This window comes from Bos taurus, chromosome 5 (assembly GCF_002263795.3).
Source record: "Bos taurus isolate L1 Dominette 01449 registration number 42190680 breed Hereford chromosome 5, ARS-UCD2.0, whole genome shotgun sequence".
Lineage (NCBI taxonomy): Eukaryota > Metazoa > Chordata > Mammalia > Artiodactyla > Bovidae > Bos > Bos taurus.
The window spans coordinates 44,977,671-45,005,325 of NC_037332.1; the positions used below are offsets into that span (position 1 = coordinate 44,977,671).

The window sequence follows — 27,655 nt, forward strand, 5'->3', positions numbered from 1 at the left end:
TTCTTAGGCACTCAGTACACCTTTTATTTGTAAATAAATAAATACATATGCTACATCAAAATATTGACAATCAAGACGGCATTAGTAACCCATGTGTATGTTGAATGAAATTATGCACAGCAGTTTGATCAGATCAGATCAGTCGCTCAGTCGTGTCCTACTCTTTTCGACCCCATGAATCGAAGCACGCCAGGCCTCCCTGTCCATCACCAACTCCCGGAGTTCACTCAGACTCACGTCCATCGAGTCAGTGATGCCATCCAGCCATCTCATCCTGTGTCGTCCCCTTCTCCTCCTGCCCCCAATCCCTCCCAGCATCAGAGTCTTTTCCAATGAGTCAACTCTTCGCATGAGGTGGCCAAAGTACTGGAGTTTCAGCTTTAGCATCAGTCCTTCCAAAGAACACCCAGGACTGGTTGGATGTCCTTGCAGTCCAAGGGACTCTCAAGAGTCCTCTCCAACACCACAGTTCAAAAGCATCAATTCTTCAGCGTTCAGCCTTCTTCACAGTCCAACTCTCACATCCATACATGACCATGCAGCAGTTTGAATGTTTTGTAAATAGCAATAATTATTGAGTTACATTCTAAATGTACAGCTGTCCTTCAGTATCCATAAGGGATTGGTTCTAAGATGCCCCCTGATCCCTGGGATACCAAAATCTGAAGATGCTCAAGTCCCTTATATAAAATTCTATGGTTTTGCACATAAACTATGCAAAGGTTCTCCTTCTCCCATATACTTTTAAATCTCTAGATTACTTATAACACTAACTATATCACAAATGCTATGTAGTTGAGAGTGTACAACAAATTCAAGTTTTCTTTTTGAAACTTTCTGGTATCTTTTTCCTATTTCCAAACCAAGTTAAAATACATGGAAGTGGAACTCACAGCTACGGAGACTATAGTCCTAGCTTAAGAATTATAAACCCCAAATTAAGCTTTACTCTATCTGAGGAACACTCTTTGGCTAAAGTACTGATCCATTCAGCCATTACCTACCTATCTATATACATGGGTAAGTTGTCTATGTGTGTTGGGCGGTGCGGAGGGGGAGGGTATTTTTAAAGTTTAATACCATGTTCTGTAACTGGCACACAAACTTGCTGTACAAAATTACCCCAGTTCTATCCTAAATTCACAGTTCAGTTGGTTTTATTATCCTCACTTGAGTATGTACAACTGTCATATATAGGAGAAAAATACTGGGACCTTGTAAATCAAAGTTACTTTCACTATTCTGTTGAAGATTTAATATAAATCAAGATGTTAATCTACACAGTTTGAGAGTTATTTTAGAATTTTATGTTCTGATTCTGTTATTCTTAATGTATAATTTTTGGAATATTTAGAGGTTATAACATTTTTGGCTAGTATAAAAACAAACAAGTCTTCTGTTTAGTCTATCCCTGACAATATCGAAGAGACTGGAGAATGAGAAATGGGTAAGTGCTACTCATGTAGCACCAATATTTCTTTTATCTAGAAAGAGCACAGTAAGCCCCCTACATACACATAAGTTCTAAGAGCACATTTGTTAAGTCCAATATGTTCCTTAGTTCAACTGAGTCAGCCTAGGTACCCAACTAACACAACTGGATACACAGTGCTATACTCTAATAGGTTTATAACTTTTCACACAAATACATGAAAAACACAAAAAAATAAAATATTTTTTATCTTACACAGCAGTACCTTAAAAAAATACAGCAATCCACTATACTGGTACAATTCAGCTGGTACACAGGGATTGGCACCAAGTGAATAGGCAAGAAGAGTTACTGACTGGAGGGAGAAGGGGTGGGAGACGTTGGGGCTGAAGGACGGTCAGCTACAGGAGACAGAGGAAGCTGCGATTGCATTCATGCCTCACGCTGACGGCACAGGTTCTGGTTCCTTACTAGATTCAATTCTGTCTACCCTCTTGGAAAAACGATCCAGGGATGTCTGGGTGGTAGCTGTTTTTTCTCATCACAAAATAACATGGTAACACTGGACTGCATTCTGAATGGCTGCTGCGACCTTGTTTCGTGTACTGTTCTACATTTAGCTCCTGTGTCTCAAAAACGAAGGGCACCTCCTCAAAGAAAAGCCCCATGCCATTTCCTGTGTTGGGAACCATTGTGGTCCGTCAGCTACTTTTTTCCTCTCGTCAGTCCACTCTCTCAACTGTTTTCACTTTCATGTCCACTGTTACCACTTGGTGCTTTTTTTTTTCTTGGCTATATGAAACTTTTAGTATTTTATTTTTATAGTTTTACAGTATTGGCAAAAAATAATGACCATTATAAATAAGTATAAAATGGAAGCTGATGAAAAAATAACCCCAAGTCTTCCTTGACTCCCACCCTCCCACCAAAAAATTAGGTAATATATAGCAAATACCCTTTTCAGACATTATCTTGAAGCATATATTCACCTTGTAGTGGTGGATGGTTTAGTTGCTAAGTCGTGTCTGACTCTTGCAACCCCACAGACTATAGCCTGCCAGGCTCTTCTGTCCATGGGGTTTTCCCTTCAACAACCGTATGACCCCTGCTTTTACACTTGCTTCTGGACATCCTGAGCTTGAAATAAAAAATACTGTACTACTGTACTCTGCACAGTAGTGTACAGTATACAAAAGCACCGGCTGCAGAGGATGCATGCATGTGACAATGTATAAAAGACACGAGAACTTTAGTGGCTGAGCATGGAAATGCTTGTTTCACTCTTTCAAAGTTCGCAACTTAAAGGTTGCAACTCTTCACAGCTAGGCGGCTTACTGTATTTTAAGCATCTCCAAAAGACTATAGAAACGAAGGATTGGAAGGTTTAAGAGTATCTAAAATTTAAATATTACATCTTTCACAGGAACTTTTTTTTTTACATGAAAGGTACTAAATCCAATCTAAATTACACTGAAAGCCAAATATAAAATAGCAACAGAATAGGCATTTTCCTAAAAGGAATAATCACTATTGGGAGAAATCTACATGTAAGGTATTATCTTGCTTTGATACACCTAAAAAAATAAAAATAAATTTCATGTCTAAATTTTTAGGCTTATAATTCTGTTTTTACAGGTAGTTCAACTAGGGGAAATAAGTTAGTACAATCATTTGAATTGGTTGCCTACATACTGGACAGGGCTTATTCCTTTTTTTTAACTTCTTTGCACATGTGAAGCATGCCATAAGATGTCCTGTTTTGCCATGGACGATGCAACCATTTTTAGGTCGACCCTGGCAAATCACACAAGGTTCAATGGCATTAAGAGGAAAACTAGACTCCATACTTTCTTCTTTGTCTTGTGTTTCTTCTTTCTCAAACTCTTTGACATCTTCTTGGCTACTATAAATGATGCTATTAGAAGTCGATGGCTGAGAATAGTCCTCACTTTCTTGAGACAGAGAGGCTTGTGTGATTTTATCATCATTTTCTTCAACACATGATTCTCTGGAATCACTGACCGTAGATTTCTTACAGTCAGGGACATCAAAGCCCTCGTCTTCTTGCATCGAGTCTCCTAGTTTGGCTTTCTCAGACATATTCCCTTTATCTTTTCCTTTATCTTCAGGAAGCCAATTTTCACGAAGGGCCCAACATCTGTTGCAGTGAGGTGGAAGGGGAGGATTCATTTCATTGCATGAAGTACACTTCCAATAGTCCTTCAAGTAAACAAGAGAGTTAGCTTCTATAACCCTTCAATAACCAATCCAGCAATGCTAGCAACTTGTTCACTATGTCTAAGGCAAAATGTTTTATCATACAACTCAAATTTCAGCATTTCATGTTTTATATAAAACAATGTATTTTCTCAAACATGATCTGGTAAATACCTATTTTTTCCAGCCAAACTACACTGAAAAATTCTAAAATGAAAAATGTATTCACCATGACCTTAACATGTACCTATAAAGTTACAGATACGGTTGGTTCGTTCAGTGTGTGTGTGCTCAGTCGTGTCCGACTCTGCAACCCCATGGACTATTGCCCATCAGGCTCCTCTGTCCATGGGATTTTCAAGGCAAGAATACTGGAGTGGGTTGCCATTTCCTCTTCCAGGGGATATTCCTGACCCAGGGATCAATCTCACATCTCTTGCACTGGCAGGAGCCACCTGGGAAGCCCTAAGAAATGGATATACAGTTTGTGTGTGCTCAGTCGTGTCCAACTCACTGTGACACCATGGACTGTATGTAGCCCACCAGACTCCTCTGGCCATGGAGTTTTCCAGGCAAGAATACTGGAGCAAGTTGCCATTTCCTACTCCAGGGGATCTTACCAATCCAGGGATTGAACCCACATCTCTTGCGTCTCCTGCACTGGCAGGCAGATTCTTTACCACTGCACCACCTCCTTTGGTTTAATCCAAGTGCTATGCTATGGGATCTTCTCTGTAGAGGCCTGTACCCACTCTACTCCTTAAAAGCTCAGATCTGATACCTTGCCCAGAGTTCACCAAATCAATCTAGACAAAACTATTATCCAGTTTGCCATTGACTAAATCTCTTTTAGAAGTTCTATAAAACCAGGGTTCAAATGGGTATTCCCTAATTTCACCCACAAAGGAAATGCTAAACGTTCTCGGCAATCACCACCAGCTAAACTCTGCCATCCTTGTCACTAGCCAAAATGCAACCTCCCACACTGGTTCTTTCAGGTTGTAAAAGCAGGGCTCTACTAAATGATAAAACCAAAGACAGAAGTCTTGTAATGTGGGAGGAAGGAAACGGCAACCCACTCCAGTATTCTTGCCTAGGAAATCCCATGGACAGAGGAGCCTGGCAGGTGTGGTCGCAAAGAGTCAGACATGACTGAGCACACACACTCAGTGGAGGAAAGTGCTTCAAGAGTTCAAATAAATTGTAAGACCTATGTCTAAAATATTTAATTCAACGTCAATTAGTTATTTGAATTATTTTCTAATGTAGTATAGTATTTTCCTATACTATAGTTTTACAATTTCTCTTTTGCTTTAACTGGATAATAATTGTTTCTATCTCAGAAAAGAGAAAAATGTGATTTCCTACCTAAATAAAAGGCAATATTAAAAACAAAAATTAAACAATATTTAATTTAAAAAATACACATTCAATACCTCAAGAACTCTGAGGCATAATGTAAATGTTTAAGTCCAAATTTAATAGAAAATCCTATATTTTCTAATACAAATTAATATGAAAATATTTATATTTGGTAAGACTGGCAAAATGTTGGTAAATATTAGAACTGAATGATAAGTACAAAGGAGATACACTGTACTATTCTCTATGCTATATATACTCAAAATCTTCCATAATAGAGTTCTTTAAAAGTTCAAATTCCAGCACAAAAAAAACCTAAAAAGAGTAGCCGCAGATTCCAACCCAATAAAAGAACAAAAATACTTATTAAAGTCATTAAAACTTCACAATTTTAACTTTATAAAAATTATCTCATGTCAAGAAGTAGGAGACTAGATATATTTTTTTAATCTTGATCTCAATGCTATTTTTTTGATTCCTTGAAAAAAATAAATGTATACTTACAGCTAAGGAAATTTCAGGATCTTCTTCAAATGAATCTGTATCACTCTCGCCTGCCTGATACACAGTAACTCGATACACCTAAAACAAACAAAACATTAGCATCCATTCATCACCTTTCTTCTTCAAACAGTAAGACCTGTCAGTGTTAAGTCCTAAACAAACAATATGTACTACAGTCGTCCCTATGTATCTGTGGGGAGACTGGTTCCAGGACCCCCTGAGGATACCTAAATCTGCAGATACCTAAGTCCCTTGTGTTAAGACTGCACAGTATTTGCATACAACCTATGTACATACTTCTCTATATTTCAATCATTTCTAGATTGTTTATAATACTTAATACAATGTAAATATTATGTAATAAGTTGTAAATGCAACACGAATGCTATGTAAACAGCTGATGGCTCACAGCAAATTCAAGTTTGGCATTTTGAAACTTTCTGGACATCTTTTTTTTAACTTGAGTATTTCCAAGCTGCACTGAGTTGCATCTGCAGATGTGGAGCCCGTGGTCCACTGTGCTATATGTGAGGGATCTGAGGCCAAGGTCACGGAATGAGTGACTAAAAGGGAGAGAAATAGAGGACAATAAAATCCTCACCCACGACCGCAGAAAGTCAACACAGAGGATGTTTAAAACGAATCAAGTAAAAGGTTCAATACGAGCAGTTTTGTTTTATAAATATGCAGGTATTAAATAATAGTGAGATAGCTAGAAATGTCCAAGCTGGTCACTTCTAGGAAACAGATCTGGTGGTACTATGTGACTTTAATTGCATGCTTTATTTTTATAAAAAGTAAATTAACAGTGAAAAGAGGAGAACTGGATTAATTTTAAAATGAGCAGACTATTATAATACTCATTAAGGCCTACTGACTTCTTGCCACTGTGTTTTTAAAAATATAAATAAGACAACAAGGAATTACAAAGCCTCAAGTCCACAAACCAATATTCTAGTTTGAATAAATTAAGAGCCAAAAATTGTGATATGAAATCTGATAACATTATTTCAACCTCAGTTAATGAATATGGAATGTATATAAGAATTTTAGAATATAATCAGAGAAAAGAAAAAAACTACCTCATCATCTTCATCCGAGAGTTCTTGTCCTTCTTCGCTGAGGCTATAATCTTCTGAATCAAGAGACTCAACTTCAAATTCTACACTGAATTGATCTGAAACTGAATCCTGATCCAACCAATCACCTGAATGTTCACTTACACCAGCATCCAGATCCTAAAATCAGGGGCAAAAAAAGATGACTTAATGGACATTACTTGTAACAGCTTCTTAACTCACCCTGTGCACCTAATTTCCCCTCAGTCCCATTCTACACATGGACACTAGGTTAAGCTTCTGAGTTATGACTATATAAATATTTTCTCTGTTCAAAACTCCATTTAAGAAAAAGGCCAAATTCCCTTGGCATTCAAGGTACATACAGTAACATCCATATTAACATTTTCATATTTTCTCCAACTAAACACCCTGCTTCCCCTTCACTAAATATGAAAAATTAGCCAGATCCAGATTGTTTTCTAAACCAAACTTCAACTTCCACACACACAATTCCTCCCTAACTGGAGTAACTTGAGTTTTCAAATCCTGCTCATTCTTTTTTGCCAAAGGCTTTGTCAATGCCATAACTAAAAAAACACTCCCACCTTTAATATCTGTCTACTCATACTATTTTCACACACAATATACAAAACATAATTTTGCATGCATATTTATCTGAATTACACATACTTTAAGAGTTAAGACAATATCTAATCATCTTTATATCTTGATGCTAGTAGTTATAACACATACAATTATGATTTATACTTAATGAACTTTGAGAATTTCTTTGGAAGAGCTTTCATATATAATTTTTTAAATTTATTTTAAAAATTTTGTATCTGCTCATGTGATTCCTATTTTAAAACTCTGATTAACAGTATAAGAAACTAAGACCTTCAGTCCTGTAATATTTGCCATCAGTGGCTAAGGGTAAGAACATACATAAAGCAGAAGGCTAAAAACAGAAAAAGTACTTTGGTCTAGTAGTCAGGATACATACAATCTTATTTTAGACTTGCCACTAAGTGCCTTTAAGCTTAGACAAATTCAGTTTGTAAAGGCCACAATGATTTCATCCATGAACCATGAGTTTGGATTAAATGATCACTAATATTTAATCATTTATAAAAACAAGGTATATTATTTTATAACCACTAAGGTCAAAAGACTACAATATTTTTAAATCATGATGTTAGGAAAATAGTAGAAATAACATTCAAATCGCAGTTCTAATTCCTAAAAAAAAAGGGGGGGGCTCTATTAACAATCACACTAAAATCATAAGTCAAATCAGAATACAGTAACTATCCATCCTTTCACAGAAAAAGTTGGCCCATGCTGACCTAGGGGTTCTCTGAAGAGAGCAAAATTTAAAGTAGTTTTCAAAAGTTTCACCTGATGTTCAAAAAAGAAAAACCTAGAAAATTTTAAACACTGTGTATTTAGAAAGCATCAGACAGCCTTGATCTGAAAAAATATTAAAATCTGTTTTTCTGAATTTCGATTATGACAATTATTAGTTATGTGATCTAAAGTTATTTGAAGCCCCCAAATCTTAGTTTCCCATCTATAAATGGAGTTTGAGGCTACTGAGGTGACAAAATGTGGTAATTGCCTAGTATAGAGCCTAGAATGAGATGAGCTAAAATGAAGAAGGAAAGAAAAAAAAAAAATCAACCCAACCAAAAGCTTTCACAACTCGGGACTTCACCTGAAAAACAAAAGAATTTTATTTTAATAAAGAGGATTTTTAGAAAAGAACATAGAATAGGACTAAAAACAACAAAAAAAATACCCTCTACACTGCTTTGGTTACAAGGCAGTATTTCAGGTAGAATGAACAAAAACTTTTAAAATCACTTAGCTAGAATTCTGAAACAACTTTAACAAAGACTGTAAGTTTAAATGGGGCATAGTTATTGTATTAAAACCATCTGTAAGGAATCAGATCAGATCAGTTGCTCCATTGTGTCTGACTCTTTGCGACCCCATGAATCGCAGCATGCCAGGCCTCCCTGTCCATCACCAACTCCCGGAGTTCACTCAGACTCACATCCATCAAGTCAGTGATGCCATCCAGCCATCTCATCCTCTGTCGTCCCCTTCTCCTCTTGCCCCCAATCCCTCCCAGCATCAGAGTCTTTTCCAATGAGTCAACTCTTTGCATGAGGTGGCCAAAGTACTGGAGATTCAGCTTTAGCATCAGTCCTTCCAAAGAAATTCCAGGGCTGATCTCCTTCAGAATGGACTGGTTGGATCTCCTTGCAGTCCAAGGGACTCTCAAGAGTCTTCTCCAACACCACACTTCAAAAGCATCAATTCTTCAGTGCTCAGCCATCTTCACAGTCCAACTCTCACATCCATACATGACCACTGGAAAAACCATAGCCTTGACTAGACGAACCTTTGTTGGCAAAGTAATGTCTCTGCTTTTGAATATGCTATCTAGGTTGGTCATAACTTTCCTTCCAAGGAGTAAGCAGCTTTTAATTTCATTGCTGCAGTCACCATCTGCAGTGATTTTGGAGCCCAGAAAAATAAAGTCTGACACTGTTTCCACTGTTTCTCCATCTATTTCCCATGAAGTGACAGGACCGGATGCCATGATCTTCGTGTTCTGAATGTTGAGCTTTAAGCCAACTTTTTCACTCTCCACTTTCACTTTCATCAAGAGGCTTTTTAGTTCCTCTTCACTTTCTGCCATAAGGGTGGTATCATCTGCATATCTGAGGTTATTGATATTTCTCCCGGCAATCTTGATTCCAGCTTGTGTTTCTTCCAGTCCAGCGTTTCTCATGATGTACTCTGCATATAAGTTAAATAAACAGGGTGACAATATACAGCCTTGACGTACTCCTTTTCCCATTTGGAACCAGTCTGTTGTTCCATGTCCAGTTCTAACTGTTGCTTCCTGACCTGCATATAGGTTTCTCAAGAGGCAGGTCAGGTAGGTGGTCTGGTATTCCCATCTCTTTCAGAATTTTCCACAGTTTATTGTGATCCACACAGTCAAAGGCTTTGGCATAGTCAATAAAGCAGAAATAGATGTTTTTCTGGAACTCTCTTGCTTTTTCCATGATCCAGCGGATGTTGGCAATTTGGTCTCTGGTTCCTCTGCCTTTTCTAAAACCAGCTTGAACATCAGGAAGTTCACAGTGCACATATTGCTGAAGCCTGGCTTGGAGAATTTTGAGCATTACTTTACTAGCCTGTGAGATGAGTGCAATTGTGGGGTAGTTTGCGCATTCTTTGGCATTGCCTTTTAAAACTATCCAAACATGAAGTTTGTGACACATCAGTTTAATTTAAGTGAGTAAAGTCGCTCAGTCGTGTCAGACTTTGCGACCCCATGGACTGTAGCCTACCAGGTTCCTCGGTCCATGGGTTTTTCCAGGCATGAATACTGGAGTGGGCTGCCATTTCCTTCTCCAGGGAATCTTCCCGACCCAGGGATTGAACCCGGTCTTCTGCGTTGTAGGCAGACGCTTTATCATCTGAGCTACCAGGGTGGATTCAATTTTTAAATCACACATATTTGTTCTTGAGAGCAAATATTTTTCCCCTCACAGCATTTATTGACTATTTAAATTATTTGTTTGATTGCTGATGATCTATCTCCCAATGAGGCTAAGGATCATATCTACCTTGACTACTACTGTATCATTACTGCCAAAAGGAACCTGGCACAGAAAAGGCACAAATATCTACTGAATGAAGAACTTGCTCTTGGAGGAGAGCTCAACATGCCATCTAGTGGCCTACACAAGTAACAGCTCTATTAAATGTTACATCTAGAGGGTGCATCTCTATCAATAAAATCCCTGCTTTAGAAGAAAAAAATGCAAAGACAATAAAGTAACAAGAATACATAAAAAGAACATAGTTACTATCATAATTGGTTCATTCCTTTACATATTCTAGAAAACTATAAAACAATCACTAATATACAGAATGGCCATGAGACATTGCCATATCACAAATAAAGATTCCAATTTTAAAGACAAATGTTTAATGATAAGAAAATATTCCATTTGCTAAGTGTTCTTGTTGGCAAAAACTTCTTTACAAACCTCCCTTCAGTGGTATCTTAAAAACATTAATGCTGGCTAATACTTTGGAATTATTCTATCAGTAATCAAAAAGCACTGATATTTTCCCATCATCCATGCAATAATATACAAATATTTCATGGCCTTAGTAAATACTTTCCCTGATGTCTAGACCTATATATGGAAAATGTGAAGATCAGATTACAGCTGAGAGCTGTAATAAGGTATTTTTACTATAAATATTCAAGACAAAATTGTTTAGAATTCTAAGATTATCTTTGGTGCAGTGGCTCACAAAGATTCTCCAATATGTAGGGTGACATTAGTAACTAAACACTGGTACGAATTTTACCAATACACTCCAGTGCGACTCCATTATCTTCCACCCTTTTCGCCAAACCTGGGTTAGGAGTAGGGAAGATCTATCAGTTCAGTTCAGTCACTCAGTCGTGTCCAACTCTTTGCAACCCCATGAACCGCAGCACGCTAGGCCTCCCTGTCCATCACCAACTCCCGGAGTCCACCCAAACCCATGTCCATCATGCCATCCAACCATCTCATCCTCTGTCGTCCCCTTCTCCTCCTGCCCTCAATCTTTCCCAGCATCAGGGTCTTTTCTAATGAGTCAGCTCTTCACATCAGGTGGCCAAAGTATTGGAGTTTCAGCCTTAACACCAGTCCTTCCAATGAACACCCAGGACTGATCTTTAGGATGGACTGGTTGGATCTCCTTGCAGTCCAAGGGACTCTGGAGAGTCTTCTCCAACACCACACTTCAAAAGCATCAATTCTTCAGCACTCAGCTTTCTTTATAGTCCAACTCTCACATCTATACATGACCACAGGAAAAACCATAACCTTGACTAGACAGACCTTTGTTGGCAAAGTAATGTCTCTGCTTTTTAATATGCTGTCTAGGTTGGTCATAGCTTTCCTTCCAAGGAGTAAGCATCTTTTAATTTCATGGCTGCAATCACCATCTGCAGTGATTTTGGAGCCCCAAAAAATGAAGTCTGACACTGTTTCCATTGTTTCCCCATCTATCTGCCATGAAGTGATGGGACTGGATGCCATGATATTAGTTTTCTGAATGTTGAGCTTTAAGCCAACTTTTTCACTCTCTTTCACTTTCATCAAGAGGCTCTTTAGTTCTTCTTCACTTTCTGCCATAAGGGTGGTGTCATCTGCATATCTGAGGTTACTGATATTTCTCCCAGCAATCTTGATTCCAGCTTGTACTTCCTCCAGCCCAGCGTTTCTCATGATGTACTCTACATATAAGTTACATAAGCAGGGTGACAATACACAGTCTTGACGTACTTCTTTTCCTATTTGGAACCAGTCTGTTGTTCCATGTCCAGTTCTAACTGTTGCTTCCTGACCTGCATATAGGTTTCTCAAGAGGCAGGTCAGGTGGGTGGTCTGGTATTCCCATCTCTTTCAGAATTTTCCACAGTTTATTGTGATCCACACAGTCAAAGGTTTTGGCATAGTCATTAAAGCAGAAATAGATGAAGGTGCCCAATATGCTACTGGAGATTAGTGGAGAAATAACTCCAGAAGGAATGAAGGGATGGAGCCAAAGCAAAAACAACACCCAGTTGTGAATGGGACTGGTGATAGAAGCAAGACTCGACGCTGTAAAGAGCAATATTGCATAGGAAGATCCATAGTTTCATTTGAAAGAAAAAAAATTTACCAAGTGTATAGCAGCAATCATACATCATACACGTATATTCTGTCTGAATGCCTATTAGGAATGCCAGAACTAGACTTTAGAGGATTACCGGATTTGATGGAGTTCCTGTCGATTCACTGCTACTGCTTCTTTCACAACATATCTCCCTTATTACACACAGAGCAAGGCTTTCATCAAAGGAAAGGGAAATATTATCAGATTTGTGGCGCTTTCTCTGTCGTTCACCAGGTAATTCATCTGAATTTTCTTCTGAATATGTAAAGAAAAACAATTAAATTGCTATACTGTAATTTATTTAAAAATTGAGCTGTCTTAAGTTACATCTGTACTAAAACTGTTCCAATGAAATTAAACAGAAAAATAATGAATGCTTCAAAAGTCAACACTTTTACTGATCTGTCCAACTGATGGCAGAACATTACATTTTTAAAAAACTTTTAAAGCTTGTTTCAGGACTTCCCTGGTGGCTCAGACCGTTAAGTGTATGTCTACAATGTGGGAGACCCGGGTTCGATCCCTGGGTTGGGAAGATCCCCTAGAGAAGGAAATGGCAATCCACTCCAGTACTATTGCCTGGAAAATCCCATGGACAGAGGAGCCTGGTAGGCTACAGTCCATGGGGTCGCAGAGTTCGACACGACTGAGAGACTTCACTTTCACTTCACTTCAGAACTTTATCCAGTCACAATTAATTTAATCCATCTAGAGTTTTTACTAACAAGTCAGGATTTTTCTGTCAAACTTTAAAAGATTTCAAAATTATTTAATTTACTTAGAAGGTATTCTTAATGTTCGGTTTCCTTAGTACTCAGTATTTTTAACAGGAATCATAATTAGCAAAATTGGTCCATTTATTATTTATTTGGCCATGTGGCTTATTTATTTATTGGGCCAGGTGGCACGCACAACCTTAGTTCCTTGACTAGGAATCAAACCTGTACTCCCCACAATGGAAGCTCATAGTTTTAATCATTGGACCACCAAGAAAGTTCCTGATCCATTTTATTTTAAATAAGAAATTATCTCTAACTTAAACTCAGAATGTTACCAAATCTGTCAGGAATATAAATGAGAGTCCTACCTCATATCAGACATAAAAATAAATTCCAAGTGGATTAAAAAACCAAACACAAAGAACAAAACCATCCAACTATTTTTATATAAGAATGGGAAGGGTGGGAAAGTATAATGTAACACTACAAAGCCCTGAAGAAAAAGATTATCAAGATTAGGTTATGTTAATTAAAACTTAATAACAATATAAAATACAATAAATAAAAGTGAAAAGGCATTGTCAAACTAAAAAAGAACTGCAATATATATTAGAAAATGGTTAATATCCATTTACACAAAGTCCTCCTGCCAATCAAGTAAAAGACAAGATTTTTAAAAAGTCAAAGGACAGTTCAATTCATAAAATACAAATGACTAATAAATATGAAAAAATGACTTATCTTCTAGTGATCAAAGAAATGCAAACAGAAATGAGATACCATTTTCCACCCATGAGAATGACAAAAACCAAAATGAGAAAGAGTGTCAAGAGACTTGGGAGAAAGGACTTTTTATACACTACAGGTAAAAATCCAAAACAATGTAACATTTTATAGGCAGTTTTTCGATCATAGATAAATACCTACACAATCATTTATAAACATATGTGCAAGGGTGCTCACTGCAGCCTTACATGTTAAGTACCCAAAAGGGTTATGAGATTTAATAAAACATAATCCTAATCTGTATGCCTGAAACAGGTACAACTCACACCTCTGCTCATTCCATTTCCCTCTCTTGACCTTCCTGGTCAGAAGTAATCTTTTCTTCCTCTGAATTCCCAAAACACATTTATATCCTCTAAGATCAAAGTTTCTGATATAAGTTCTTAATCATGTTTATACTATTAGAAAAGGTGACCTTGACTGAAAGATGTGGACTACAAGGGTAAAACCATGCTGTTGATGAATATTTTTTCAAAGTCCAGAATATTTTTTTAACTCTATTAAAAAATAACCTTTGGGGCTTTTTCTGATTATCAAAGTATTATATTACTTATTATAGAAGTCTCTTAAGAAATAGAAATTTAAAAGTAAATCATCTATAACTACTGAGATAACTACTATTAACACTTTAGTAATTTTCCAGCTGTCATTTAAAAAATTTATATCTTCTTAAACATACCTTTATCACACTGTACGTATAATTTGGGACTGTTTTCTAATTTTTTTTTGGCTGCACTGCATGGCTTGCAGAATCTCAGTTTCCCAACCAGTGATCCAACCCAGGCCCTAGCAATGAAAGCATCAACTCCTCACCACTAAAAAAAAACTGCAGAACCACTAAAAAATGACCGCCAGGAGCTGTTTTCTCTTAAATATTTTTTTACATTATTTTTAATGCCTCAGAATATGGTGTCCATAATGTATGTTCATCATAACTGAACTATTTAGTCCACAAATCTGAGCACTGGCTTCTGTCTGGCACAGTGCTAGGCAGTGGGTGTAAAAGTGAAGTCAGCCATCATCCTTACCACCAGAGGAGGTTTACATTCAAACATCAAGGCAACCAAAACAAGCTATAATGAGTGGTATGAAGGAAAAAAGCAGGGTACCAAGGAAAAGAGTAACAAAAAGGGATCTACTTTTCTGGGTGGTTAGAGGCAGCCTCTCTGAGAAAGTAATAATTAAGCAAAAATTGAAAAACGACGAGTTGGTCTTGCAAGGCTGAAACAGAAGAAAAAGAATTTTGACTTGTTTGAGAACCAAACAATCAATGTAGCTGAAACACACTGAAGGTGGGGAAAAAGGCCAAAAACCAAGATAAAAATAGATCAGGCCTTGCAAACCAATGTAAAAGTGTGGGTTTTATTTGAAGGTTAATAGCTTCAAAATAGCTAAAGGGGATCTGGCATACCACAATCCAGTTTACCTTTTATGATCCCTTTTGGTACTATGGTAAAGGACAGAAGCAGCAGTAACTAGAAACAGAAAATGAGAAGCTGCTGCAGTGGTCCAGGTAAGAGATGACAATGGCCTGGACTAGAGTGATGACATTCTCTGGCATTGTGTATGTTTTCAACTATGCATAATGCTTTAATTAACATCTTTATATATAATCTTTGAATTTCTGACTATATCCTTAGGAGAGATTCCTAGAAGTGGAGTCAACCATGATAATTTTAAGGACCCCAAGCCTTTTTATAATTCACAAAGGTCAACCAATTTATACTGACTGATGCACCACCAGTGTATTAGTGTCAACACGTACATTAGCAAGAATTTAAAAAAAATTATCTTTGCTAATTTGAAAGACCAGAAAAGACATCTTTTTTGCATTTTTTTGTTGTCTATAAAGCTAAATCACTAAAATCTACCCCTCCTCATATTTATTAGTCATTTGTATTTACTATGAAATTTGCAATTCGGATTTTTAATACTTTTCTTATTGATTTTTTGAAACTTTTAATACAGCAGAAATAGTAACAGTCGAATTTTAAAAGTAAATCAATTTCAGTATGTTGTAATTTTTAATTTATCTTTTAAACTCATTTAGTATTCATTTTGGCATAATGTACAGATGTAATTTGATTTTCACCCCACCCCACCCCCGGCCCCAAATAACTAACCATTTGTTCTAGTCCTATGTATTTAGTAAGACATCCTCTGCACTTTCTGCCCTTCGCCCTCATGTACAAAACTCTACCCTGAGTTTATCTATATTACTTCACTGATCTGCTAAATTCCTTTTTTTCACTTGAAATATACAGTTTTAGTTATTATGACTTTCACTGGGTAACAGCCTCCTCCCTCTACTCTTTTCTCTGTTAAAAATGCTCTTAGCTATTTTCTTTACCTCATCTTCATTTCTAAGATGTTATTTTCTGTTTTTAAACTCATTGCTATGTTTTATTTATTAGAAATAACAAATACTTTAACTGTAAAGGTGACTAAGAATGATGACTAAAACAGAGTTTAAATTCTTGTCCTCTATTATGTTGACTAGCAGAGAGCCAACTATAAAATATAGGACACAGGAAACTGTGCCTGCTGTAGTCAACCAGAAACATGTTGCTAAGAAAACAATTTTTAAGCCAACTAAATCATATAAAAATAAGAACCTCAGAAATTCATTCACATAAACCACAAAAAGCACAATTTAAGTCTAAACATACTAGTATCAGTAAAAAATGAAAAATGAAAAGCAGTTTGAAAGTGCCAATTAAATATTCATATATACCTGTCTCACTAACTGCTCTCCTTCTAGATGAGGTAGATGGTCTAGAAACCATATCTGAAGATGAAGGTTTCTCTTCCTGTAGCTCTTGCACAAGGTCCTAAGCATTCAAGGGAGAAACAAACAAAAAAAACCCACAAACTTATAACATCAGGAAGCTAAAAATACATTGTTTTAAACAACCTTCCCCAATTTTCAAAAAAAGTATCATAGTAGAATGAGTTCGTATCAATATTACCTTTTGATTACTCCCACCTTCAAGGTGACACCTGTTTTCACTCACAGATGTGCCTGAATCTGATGGTTCTGCTAGAAAATAAAAACAAAGAATCACAAACTAAGAAAGGAAGGGCTACTCAATAGATGCTATCTAGGACAAACTCCTTACACAGTTTAACTTTCAACCAACATTGAACCTGTAGTCTCCCAAGTGCCATGCTGTGCTGGATACTAGAGATGTAAATAGATAATTCATTTTAATATAGAAGATACATAAGAATCATCATAAAGTACAATAAACACACTAAAATAAGTAAATTAATGGAGAAGATGGGAGTATGGAGTAATGATTATTTGGCAGAGTAAGGCAAGGTCTGAGTAACAAAGAATCAGGAAAGGTTTCATAGTTGAATATGTGGAAATACAACTGGGAAAGGCTATTTCAGACTGAGAGCCCTGTGTGAAAAAAGCATCCAGACATGAACTACCTGTGTTTGCTGTAGAACTACAGGTAGTTCATTACTATGGGAATGTAAGCAGGATCATCAAGGATCCGGTATGTCTTGCTAAACAGCACAAAGATAAACAAGCAGTATGCATGCCACCAACTGCAAATCACTGCATCCTTCTCAGCTAATATTTCACATTCCTCCCTAAGGCACGGCTGCAGCCACTCACCATTAAAAAGGTTTAATCTAAGAAATAAAATTGATCTGCTAGTTCACACCAAGTACTTTGGCCAGCGAGTATTAAGGAATCCCTAAATGGTCACTTTAAGCAGGAGTGACAACTCACTCTGCCAAAAGAGAAGAGAACGGGGCAGTGAAACCAGTGTTAGCAACTGCAATTACACACATGAAAAGCATTAAAGCCTAAACTAAAACATGGAAAAAAGGCCAATTCCAGAGAAATTAAAAAAGGTAAAAACCAACAGATACCTGGTGTCTAATACATAAGACAAGGGAGAAAGGAGTCAAGAAGGATTCCAAGATTCTATCTTGGGTAGATAAATGGGTGGCGTATCATTCACCAAGAAAGAAACTTCAGATGAAAAACAGATTTGAATGGGAAAATAATGAACTGAAGTGGGTAACTTTCAGGTAGGCAGGTTTAGTTTGTATGTTGATGTATAGACCTGTCACAGCGCAAGTCAAAATTTCAGATATGGAAATATATACAATCACCAAAGATCATAATCAAATACCCTTTATTACTCCCTTGGAAACATTTCACCTTAACAATGAAGCCAGGTCTGAGTATTAACATTTTAAAATGATATGCATTATCATTAAAAAGTTTCTCTTTTGTATTATAGGTAAAGGTATTATATTGATTTTAAGTTGTCCATATGAATAGGTTATATTTTTAGTGTAAGAGATGTTATAAAACAGACATAATAAAAGGGAAGTGCCAAGTATAATAAGGTTGAGAACCATATTATAAAGGAGTTCTGAAGTTAATTAAGTAAACTAAAACCTGAAACAAAACTCAGAATCTAAATAACATAGGTAATCTACAGGTTACCACCTCATTAATACAATTTTCCTAGCAATCAACAAAGGTTTATTTAAATGAATTGAATACATCAGGGACAATAATTCAGAAAACTGAAAATACTACAACAGATACTATAGTTGTTTATTTGCCTTCATTTGATTTCAAAAAGTGCTCTGTAAAACAAAATCTCAAGTTACCAGCCTAATAATTACTTCTGTTCTAGGATAAGATGATGATGCCCTTTTCTGGGTCTTAAATCCTAACTCTGGAAGAATAGGTATTCAATTCAACACATTTACTAAAAGACCTTATTACCAAACACTGTTTTATGTGATGCAGATTGCAAACCTGAATAGGACATAAATGTATAAGCAAGTAAGGGTAACAAAGTAATATAACAATAAAATCTAATACGGAATAATAAGAGCTCAAAGGGGTGGTCAGTTCATTCTGGAAAGTAAACAAGCTTCTGAGAACAGTTCTTAATTACAGACCAAAAATAGACTTAGAAGTCTGTGGTATATTGGAGCCAGCTCCTACCAGCATTCCCAAGCCAAATGTACATTTCTTCCTAATCCCATGTTTGTAGTTGAAAATGGTCAAGGTCAGAGTATTTATATTATGAAAATCAGTAACCACACCTGTATATGTTTAGGTTTATCTTTATGGAATAAGAACCTAGCACTTTCATCAGATTATCAAAGGGTTATATAATCCAAAGACAACCAGTTAAGAACTACATCTAAAGGAAAGGAAGTAAAATGGCACTCACCTGGAAAAACTGGTAAACAAAGCTTTGTCTACTATAAAAAACACACAAGCAAAGGGCCCTTCCATTCAAATGGTCCTACCTAGGTAGCTGGATTACTTCCCAAAGTTTTTGAATACATGTTTCAAGGTTAGATCATGTCTACCATGCAGAATCTTTTGAAATTATCTACCTTTCAAACAAATTCTAACCTGACATCCCAAGGTTTAAATTTATGTAATAGGATATAGTGCAAATGTGCATAAGGAACTTAGCATTATGTTATTTGTGTTCATATGTATTTCTTCCTATTAAATTTATCATACCCTTACTATAATTAAATATACAATTAGAGCAACTTTTAAAGAGAATCACAATTATAACATGTCTGCACATCCATAAAATGTCTTTAAGGTATTTTTACAGTATACGGTTTATGGCATTCAAAATTAACTTACCTTGCTGACTGACTACTACCAAATTTCTGTAGATCATTGTATATATTTTCCTTGTAGAGAAAAAGAGAGATGTACATTTTAAAATAAAAATATATTAAACTGGGCTGAACAGGACTTTTAAATATATATTAGTATAAACTATCAATTACAACCCAAATTTTAAATTATTACATTCAAGTACTGATAAACTCCTAGACACTAAAAAGCACCAAAATAATTAGTTGCACAATGATTTACATACAGCCATTTTTAATAATCACTAAGGTCTCCCTAGCTCAAAGATTTCCCATCTCCATTTCCTAAAACATGCATGGTTTAGACTTTGGCAAAAGTCCACAAACACTGGTATGAACACATGAGGCACATTAACATTCTTATTTTCAAACAGAAATTATCTAGCTCTGGGCATAGAAGTAGACTTAAAAAGGTAGTAGGTTATGTAAAACCCAATACATAGGAACTTGATTTATAGTTTTGACTTTCATCAACCTTGGATCAATCATCTAATGGATTTTCTTTCTTGATCTGAAAATTGAAAGATGAAATAGTATGCAGTCATTTAATACAGACTGACTACTAGTCACTGTTCTAGAAATTGGGGAAAACAAAGAAGGAAATAAAAACAAATCTCTGCCCTCCTGGAACATAAGGAAACAATTCACTTATGCCAGTACTCAATGAAGTCATGGTATTCTTTTTTTAAATAAATTAAAAATTTTAGAGAACATTTATTGGTCACAAGACATTTCTAATTCTCAAGGTTAAGGGGAAAGTGCCAATCCCAGCTAATTGTTTTCATCCTTGAGACTAATAATATAGCTCCTTAAACTCACAAAAACCAATATTCGTATTCATATCTCATTCCCAAGTCAATAGTTTCGCCAGTGTTTAACCTTAACACATTAGACTTCAAGTCAAAAATAATTTTAAATCTGTACTTTCAGTATCAGAAATTACAGCTCCAAACATTATCAAAATTTAATACATAGTGCAAAATTATCAAGTTATTTATAAAATTAAAGCTTATATTCCAAGGCCAAGTATAAAATAAAGTAGTAAACATAAATGGTTTGTCAATGGAAAGATGCTTATGTTAGTTTAATAGCAAGATGAAATCAAATAAAGTATATTCACCAATAGTTAAAACACATCTGTGCATACTATCAAAATGATGAGTAAAAATACCTTTTGGTGACAAACCGTAGTCACTTCTTCCCTGTCCTTAGCTTTCGCTCTTAATGTACAATAATGAATATATATTTTTAAGTGAAATTGTTTTAAAGTTATAAATATCCCAATTCAATTATCTTTTTAGCTATAATATTATTGAGCCTTAAATACCAGAAGCTAGTTAAATGTTTCAGGTGAAAAGTATTCATCTCATTAATTAAGACACTGCGAAGAGACAAACTGTCCTAAACCAAATGAAAGGAATTCCAAATGTAAAGAAAGAATGACTGAAAAAAGGGTCTTCAATTCCCAGTAGAACAATTCTAGAAATGTTACCTGGGTTAAATGCAGCTGATTAAGTGTCACAATGGTATATGACAAAGAAAAAGATCTCCAAAGTAACTAGAGCTCAAATTTAAGCCTTTAACCACAAGATAATATAAAGATTGTCTTTGGAAATGATTACAATAATTTTTTTTAATATGCAGTACCTTGTAGCTAATAAATGCTTTCCATGTGCCAAACACTATTTTTTTTTTACACACTGCTTCCTTATAACCTCTAGGATATTTATATTATTCCTACTTCATATTCAGGGGAAACTTAAGGCTTAACCCAATTTACCTAGTTTCACTGCTAGTAAATGACTGAGCTAGGTCTTAAACCCAAGCCTATAAGATTCCAGAACTCAGGTTCTCAAACAATATGCTGTAATACTGAGAAATTAAACTTCAGTTATCTTTTATACATATTATAACAATTTTCTCTGACAAAATGGTGTGAAGATGGAGGTGAACTGAAATGTTTGCCCAGTTGGCATTCTACAGACTAAAGACTTACCTGTGTTCCTTCACAGAGAAGCTTGGGACTCCAAACAAATCCCCTAGAAGATCATTTGAACAATACACAATATGTTGTTGTTTTTCATCATATAATCGTTTAGTCATGATATACTGGCCAAGATAAAATATAACCTGAAATAGAAATATGATTTCTGAGCATTAAAGAAAATTAAATATTAGTTTCAAATATACTCAATAACATCTCATTTATCTGAAGAGGGTTAAACAACCAACAACCACATCTAAATAACAACCATCCTATATTCTTTAAAAAAAGAAAAGAGCTGATCTTTTATGTTCTCCTTTTAATTTGACAGAAGTAGAAACACTGCTTCTGATTTACTTAAACTTTAAAATGTGTCTTTGGCCAGGGGTGGGGGAGGGCAGACTTCACCTTTGCCCAGATATCTAGGTATTACTTATTAGGAAGAAAGTGAAAGGCAGCAAAATGCAAAACCAATGATAACAATAAAAAGCTGCAGAATCAAAAAAACATCAATTAAAATATAGCAGTGACCTGGAGTCATTTACTAAATAGTTCCGGATACCATATAACTCAATAACCTGAGGTCATCACAGATGAGGAAGACAAGATAATGATCAATTAATTACATCTATGTAACAGCTGGGGAGAACTCAATGCATGAAATAAGCCCTCAAAGATACCAACATAATGCATACAGTAAGTAACCAAAATAATGACCCTGAATCATACATATATGGTTAATATTTTACAGTTTACAATGTACTTTTACGAGTACTTTCTCTTTCTTCTGATATTTCATAAATCATATGAGAAGTAAAAAAACTGACCAGGTCTTCTGACTCTTAGTCCAGTGTTTCTTTCTTTCTACTACTCCAATACCAGCTTTCATTACTCTCCCACATACCACAAAACAAAGATTCTACAACTGGAAACTGTGTCAGACAACATATACATCACTCTACACGGTCTAACATAAGCATTTTAAGTCTTGATCAGTTTTCTCCTTATTTCTATCTGCTACAAGTCATATTTTTTTGTTTCCTTAACTGATTATATAATAAGGTCAGACCCAAGTTAACATTCCTAAAATCATCATTTACCTTGATACTTCCCTGCAAACACCATCTATAGACTTAACTGGCTAAGCAGGTTTCAAACTTAAAGGAATAGCTGAATGTGACTGTGGATCAGAAATGGTAGACAGTGAGAAAGGAAGAAGGAAGACAACCTAGACTCCTTCCACAAAACATCCTGTAAGAAAATTTCTGGTGTGGCTAAAAATGGAAAGGATCTGAAATTTCTTCTTGCCCACTATCCTGATGTAGATAAAGTACTTAAGTATTTTAAAGTAATCTGAGCCCCATAAACTGTGAGAGATGGGGAAGAGGCACATTTCATTCACACCAAATTTTGCCCAAGACAGCCCAATCTCTCAGTGAAAAGCATGCTTTTGTACACAAATTCAAAGCTAGAGAACAACACATTGAAATGTATCCATTAAATAGAATGTATGTTCACGAATCAGCTCACCTCTATCCCAGAAAGATCAGTATACTGTACTCATGTATCTCTAGTGCAGAAGTTCTTAACCTGGGATCCATGGATGCCCAAATCCTTGGATAGAATTCAGGGGGTCCATTAATTTGGGTGGAAAAAAAACTGTCTATCTTTATTCTCACTACCTTTTAACTGAAATTTAGCTTTTCCTTCAATTATGAATACAGGCAACAAATCACAAAGTATTAACAATAACTGTGATTTTGTCACCAATAAAAAAAAAATCACAAGCATTTCTCATATCATACTATGCTTGATGTAAACATCTCAAAATACCAATTATACTTACAACTTTCAAATTAATTTATTAGATCTGTTGCTGAATTAAAGTGGTCATAAAAAAGCATGTATCACAAACTTGTTTACCATTTTGTTAACTGTATTTTAATGTAATTTTTCCACTGTAATCCTATATATTTTATTTCATCCATTTAAAAACATGATTCTGAGACAGAATTACCAGTCTGAAAAGTCTTTACAACAGTGCATCAAGTGGGTTAACAGCACAAAAAGGCAATAAACTCCTATAGAGCTTCCCTTTGTCTGAGGTTCCCAGCTGAGAAATGAAATTCGAGTATAAACTGAATTTTCAACTTCAAATTATAGTCCAAATGAGCACAATACTTAATACCACTGCCTACTGAAAATCCCTCTATATGGCCAATTTCTCACCATGGCTATATGTAACTAGGAAGACTTTTTTTTTTTAAACTTAGTTCAACATACCTCTTTCATAGTAAAAGTGTCCTTCTGTGCACCAACAGACTTCAACAACTTCAAAAGCAATGGCTTTGGTCTAACCTATAAAGAACAAAGAGTTGCTATTATACTTTTAAACCATTCCAGAACCAAAAGCCCTGCAGGAAACTCATCCATAATGCATTTCAATAAGGGTAGCAAACACAATGTCTCGCAACCTCACAAGGTTAGACCCAAAAAAGTCAGTCATAATGTCTTCACTAAATATAACAGACTATGTAAACTGAATACCGCAGACTGTGTTTGGGGAAAAAATACTGAGACGGAATTATTATGCAAGTAATCAGAGGAACTGAAGTATTATCAGCTGTGATCAACATTCATGCCAAGGCAGTGAAACTTACTCTTTTTCCTCCAGCAATTTCTATCATCTGCTTACTACCTTACAAGCTCAACTGTAAACTGAATACCCAAATGAGCTTACTGTAAGCTAAATGACAAAATCTGAGAGAAAAAAATAAATGTAATTTACAATGAGTCCCTTTACCAATCTCTTCTTTCTGCAGATTAGGTTCGTGAAGGTTAAGGAACTTTAACCAAGCTGACAAGGATAATTAAGAGCAGATCTGAATACTGCAACTCACAACCCTCAATGGCAAGCCAGCATTTTCCTCCTACTATAGTATCACGCTGACTTTTAGCTGGCTACGTTCCACATATCTACTTGACAAGCATTTTTTGAGCTTCTGCCATGAACCAGACAGTGCTGGTTATTGCACAAACACAAAAATGACAAATACAAAGAACAACGTGTATTGAAAGAGCCAGCCAACTAGATCAAGGGGTCATTTTTTTTCTTTAAAGAGCCCAATAGTAAACATTCTAAAGCTTTTCTCACCAGACAGTATGACTCAGAAGCATAAATAATATGCAACCAATGCATGTGGATGCATTTCAATAATACTATTCACAAAATTAGGCAGCAGACCAAATTTGGCTCATAGCCTGTAGTTTACTGCCTCTGATCTAGAGGCTCTGCAAGTTGTATTGACAAAATAACTGGCAAGGGGGCAGGGATGTAACGTGTTTATGTTCTTTCTCCCTATCTGTTGCTATATTAAAATCTTCAAAATCTTTACAGCTACACAACCACCCCTACAGGCTGGTGCTTCTGCACCTCCCTTCAGTATACTCCAGTCCTATCTAACTTTGAAATCTGACAGCAACCCAGTTTGGGATCTAATTATCAAAACTAGTTTAAGAAAATTGCCTGTTTCCTGCTCATCAACAGAACATTATTTAATAACTGAAAAATTTTAAACACACAATAAATGTAGTATTGAATCATTTATTGTTCTCATCATGTGTTTTTCCCCCATGTGCTTACATTATGAGCTTTATTTTCAAGTTATTGAAAGAATCAATTCTCCCAGAGAACATATTTTTCTAAAATTTTGTTGTGTTAACTTCAAACTATATAAAACAATGCAAAAGGAAAAATCTGCAATGAAAAGCCATAAGCTTTTTATTAAGACTTAAAAGACACACATTAATAAGAAAATTATTATAAAAAATACCATTCTTTAATCTTACATAAATAAAATTCTAGGCGAGAAAAGAAAAGGCACTAGAAGAAAATACAGCAATGTATTTGCATCATCTTGGGAGGGGAGAGTTCCTCCAAGGCATGATATGAAATTCAAATGCCAGCAGAAATCAAATTTTACTTAAAGACCACATAAGCAAAGTTATTTGTAATATTTATAAATGATAAAAATCAAATACACTTAAAACAAAGAACAGCTACAAATTATTAAGAAAAACCAATAAGCCTAAAAGAAAAGTATACAGATTAAGACCAAGCAAACCCCAAGACACAGATTCAACAAATGACAAGATGCCCAACCTCACCAAAGATTAGGGAAATACAGATTTAAACAATACAATTTCTTTGTCAAAACAATGGCAAAATAATAAAGTGATAATACTCAGTTTTGGCAGAGAGAGGTAACACTTGTGTTAAGATATATAAACAAAGTGCTATTTGTAATACTCAAAAACTAAAAACAATGTAAAAAAGTCTATCACTGAAGGCATAAATTTTTAAAACGGTATACAAACACTGTGGGTTACCACGCAGCTGTTAAAGAAGAATTCTATGTATTTTATTTATTGACACAGATGTTATTTGCCCAATATATACACATAAAATCCTATTTTAGCAAAATAAACCAAACAACAGAACTAAAACTCACATGTACACATATATATGTGGATATGTACATACAAAAAGATCTAAAAAGTAAGCGTGATCAAAAGACCGGAATTTTCAGTTTTTACTTTATACTCTTCTATAATGTCTAAAATCTTTACAACAATCATGAATGATTTTTGTGACTTTCAGAAACCATTTAAAAGTTAAATACTAACAGGTCAAAATCGAAAAATCAGTCACATAAACCATAACTTCACCGTCCATACTTATGATAATGAAACTGACTTTTAAATTCAGTTTGGTAAAAAGCTAAGAAAATATCACATAAACCATAACTTCACCATCCATACTTAAGATAATGAAACTGACTTTTAAATTCAGTTTGGTAAAAAGCTAAGAAAATAAATAATGATGCTTACAATTAACTTCTGCTCCACAGTTATAGCTGAGTGGCAGAATTTAAGCTATGGAGTACAATTTCAAGTAAAAGAGCCAGGCTATAATTAGGATCTATGGAATTTAGCAGATCGCCTCATAAAATAACTTATTGTTAAAGTTACGCTGGGGACAAAAATACCAACCAGGGTCTCTTGTTCCGAAGCTGGAATCTGTGAGGTGCTTACAGCACCATCAGTAGACACAGACATGTTGGTATTGCACATTTGCCTAAGAGTAGGAAAAAAAAACACACGATAAAAACTTGAAATAATGAAATACCTGTTTTTAAAAAAGACAAAAATCATATAGAAATGAGACAAATAATGCCTTTACTAAAAGTAAAGCCGTTAGCAAGTGGGTCCTTACCTGGATCAGCATAAAGTAAGTGCTATATACGTAGGTGACTACAGGTTCTCTCTCCCAAACAGCCAGCGAATACAGCTGGGAAAAGGCATGTTTAAATAGCCCCAGCTGGAGACAAGTCAGGGCTTAGCTCCTTCTACTGCAGACTCGGAACGTGTCCGAACTTGACCAGCCCATCAGGAAAAGCTGAGTCAACCTGCCCACAGAACCAGCCCAATCTTGTCCAGACTCAACGCCTGGGTAATAGAAGCTACCGAACAGGCACCTGTCATTACTACGACTCCGGGTCAAGAACCTGCCCGCAGCTCGGCAGCTGCCCCCGCGCACACGACCTTTACCCCGGACGCCCGCGGAGCCCCCTCCCAAACCCCCCGCCCGCTCGGAGCGCGGCCCTAAGACCCCGCCCTCCTCCCGGGCGGCGACAATCTCGCCTCCTACCAACAAAATCTCCACAAACCCACGTGCCCCGCGCCCCCCACCACGAAAACCTAAAGGCTGCGCGCGGGGCCGAGAGCGAGCCGGGAGACACAAGTCACAGAGCAAACCCCGAACTGCCCACGCGCTTCCACGCCGATACCTGATGCTCACTAACTGGGGTTTTCCGCGACTGGAGTCGGAGTTGGGGGGGGGTCCCCCGAGGCTCCCCAGTTTCCGTCACCGGGCGCGCGGAAGCCCGACGCCCCAGGCCTCGGCGACCATTCCACTCGCAGGGCCCTGGCCGACGGGGCGCTCGAACGCAGTAGATCCGGAGAAAAAAAGAGGCTCCTGGCGGTGAAAACGGCAGGACCTCGGTCAGAGGGGTGAGGGCTACCCCTCAGACTAGGCTTCTTGCTCCATTTTCCTTTCAGTCACACCGGGCCGCATAGGCCCCTAAACCTGCCGAGCTGGCCGAGGTGCGCCGGATGC

At 36.4% G+C, this 27,655-nt stretch overlaps 1 protein-coding gene across 5 annotated transcripts; it reads right to left on the reverse strand.

The window, feature by feature from the left end:
• Window positions 1-27,655, reverse strand: MDM2 (MDM2 proto-oncogene). Of its 5 annotated transcripts, none has more exons than XM_005206462.5 (11): window positions 27,327-27,383; window positions 26,530-26,614; window positions 23,761-23,835; window positions 21,490-21,623; window positions 19,480-19,529; window positions 16,796-16,863; window positions 16,561-16,657; window positions 12,416-12,576; window positions 6,598-6,753; window positions 5,516-5,593; window positions 1-3,652 (listed from the first exon to the last, which is right to left on the reverse strand). In XM_005206462.5, the coding sequence occupies exons 2-11, from the start codon at window positions 26,608-26,610 to the stop codon at window positions 3,077-3,079; spliced, it is 1,476 nt and encodes a 491-aa protein (XP_005206519.1). In that variant the 5' UTR covers window positions 26,611-26,614; window positions 27,327-27,383; the 3' UTR covers window positions 1-3,076.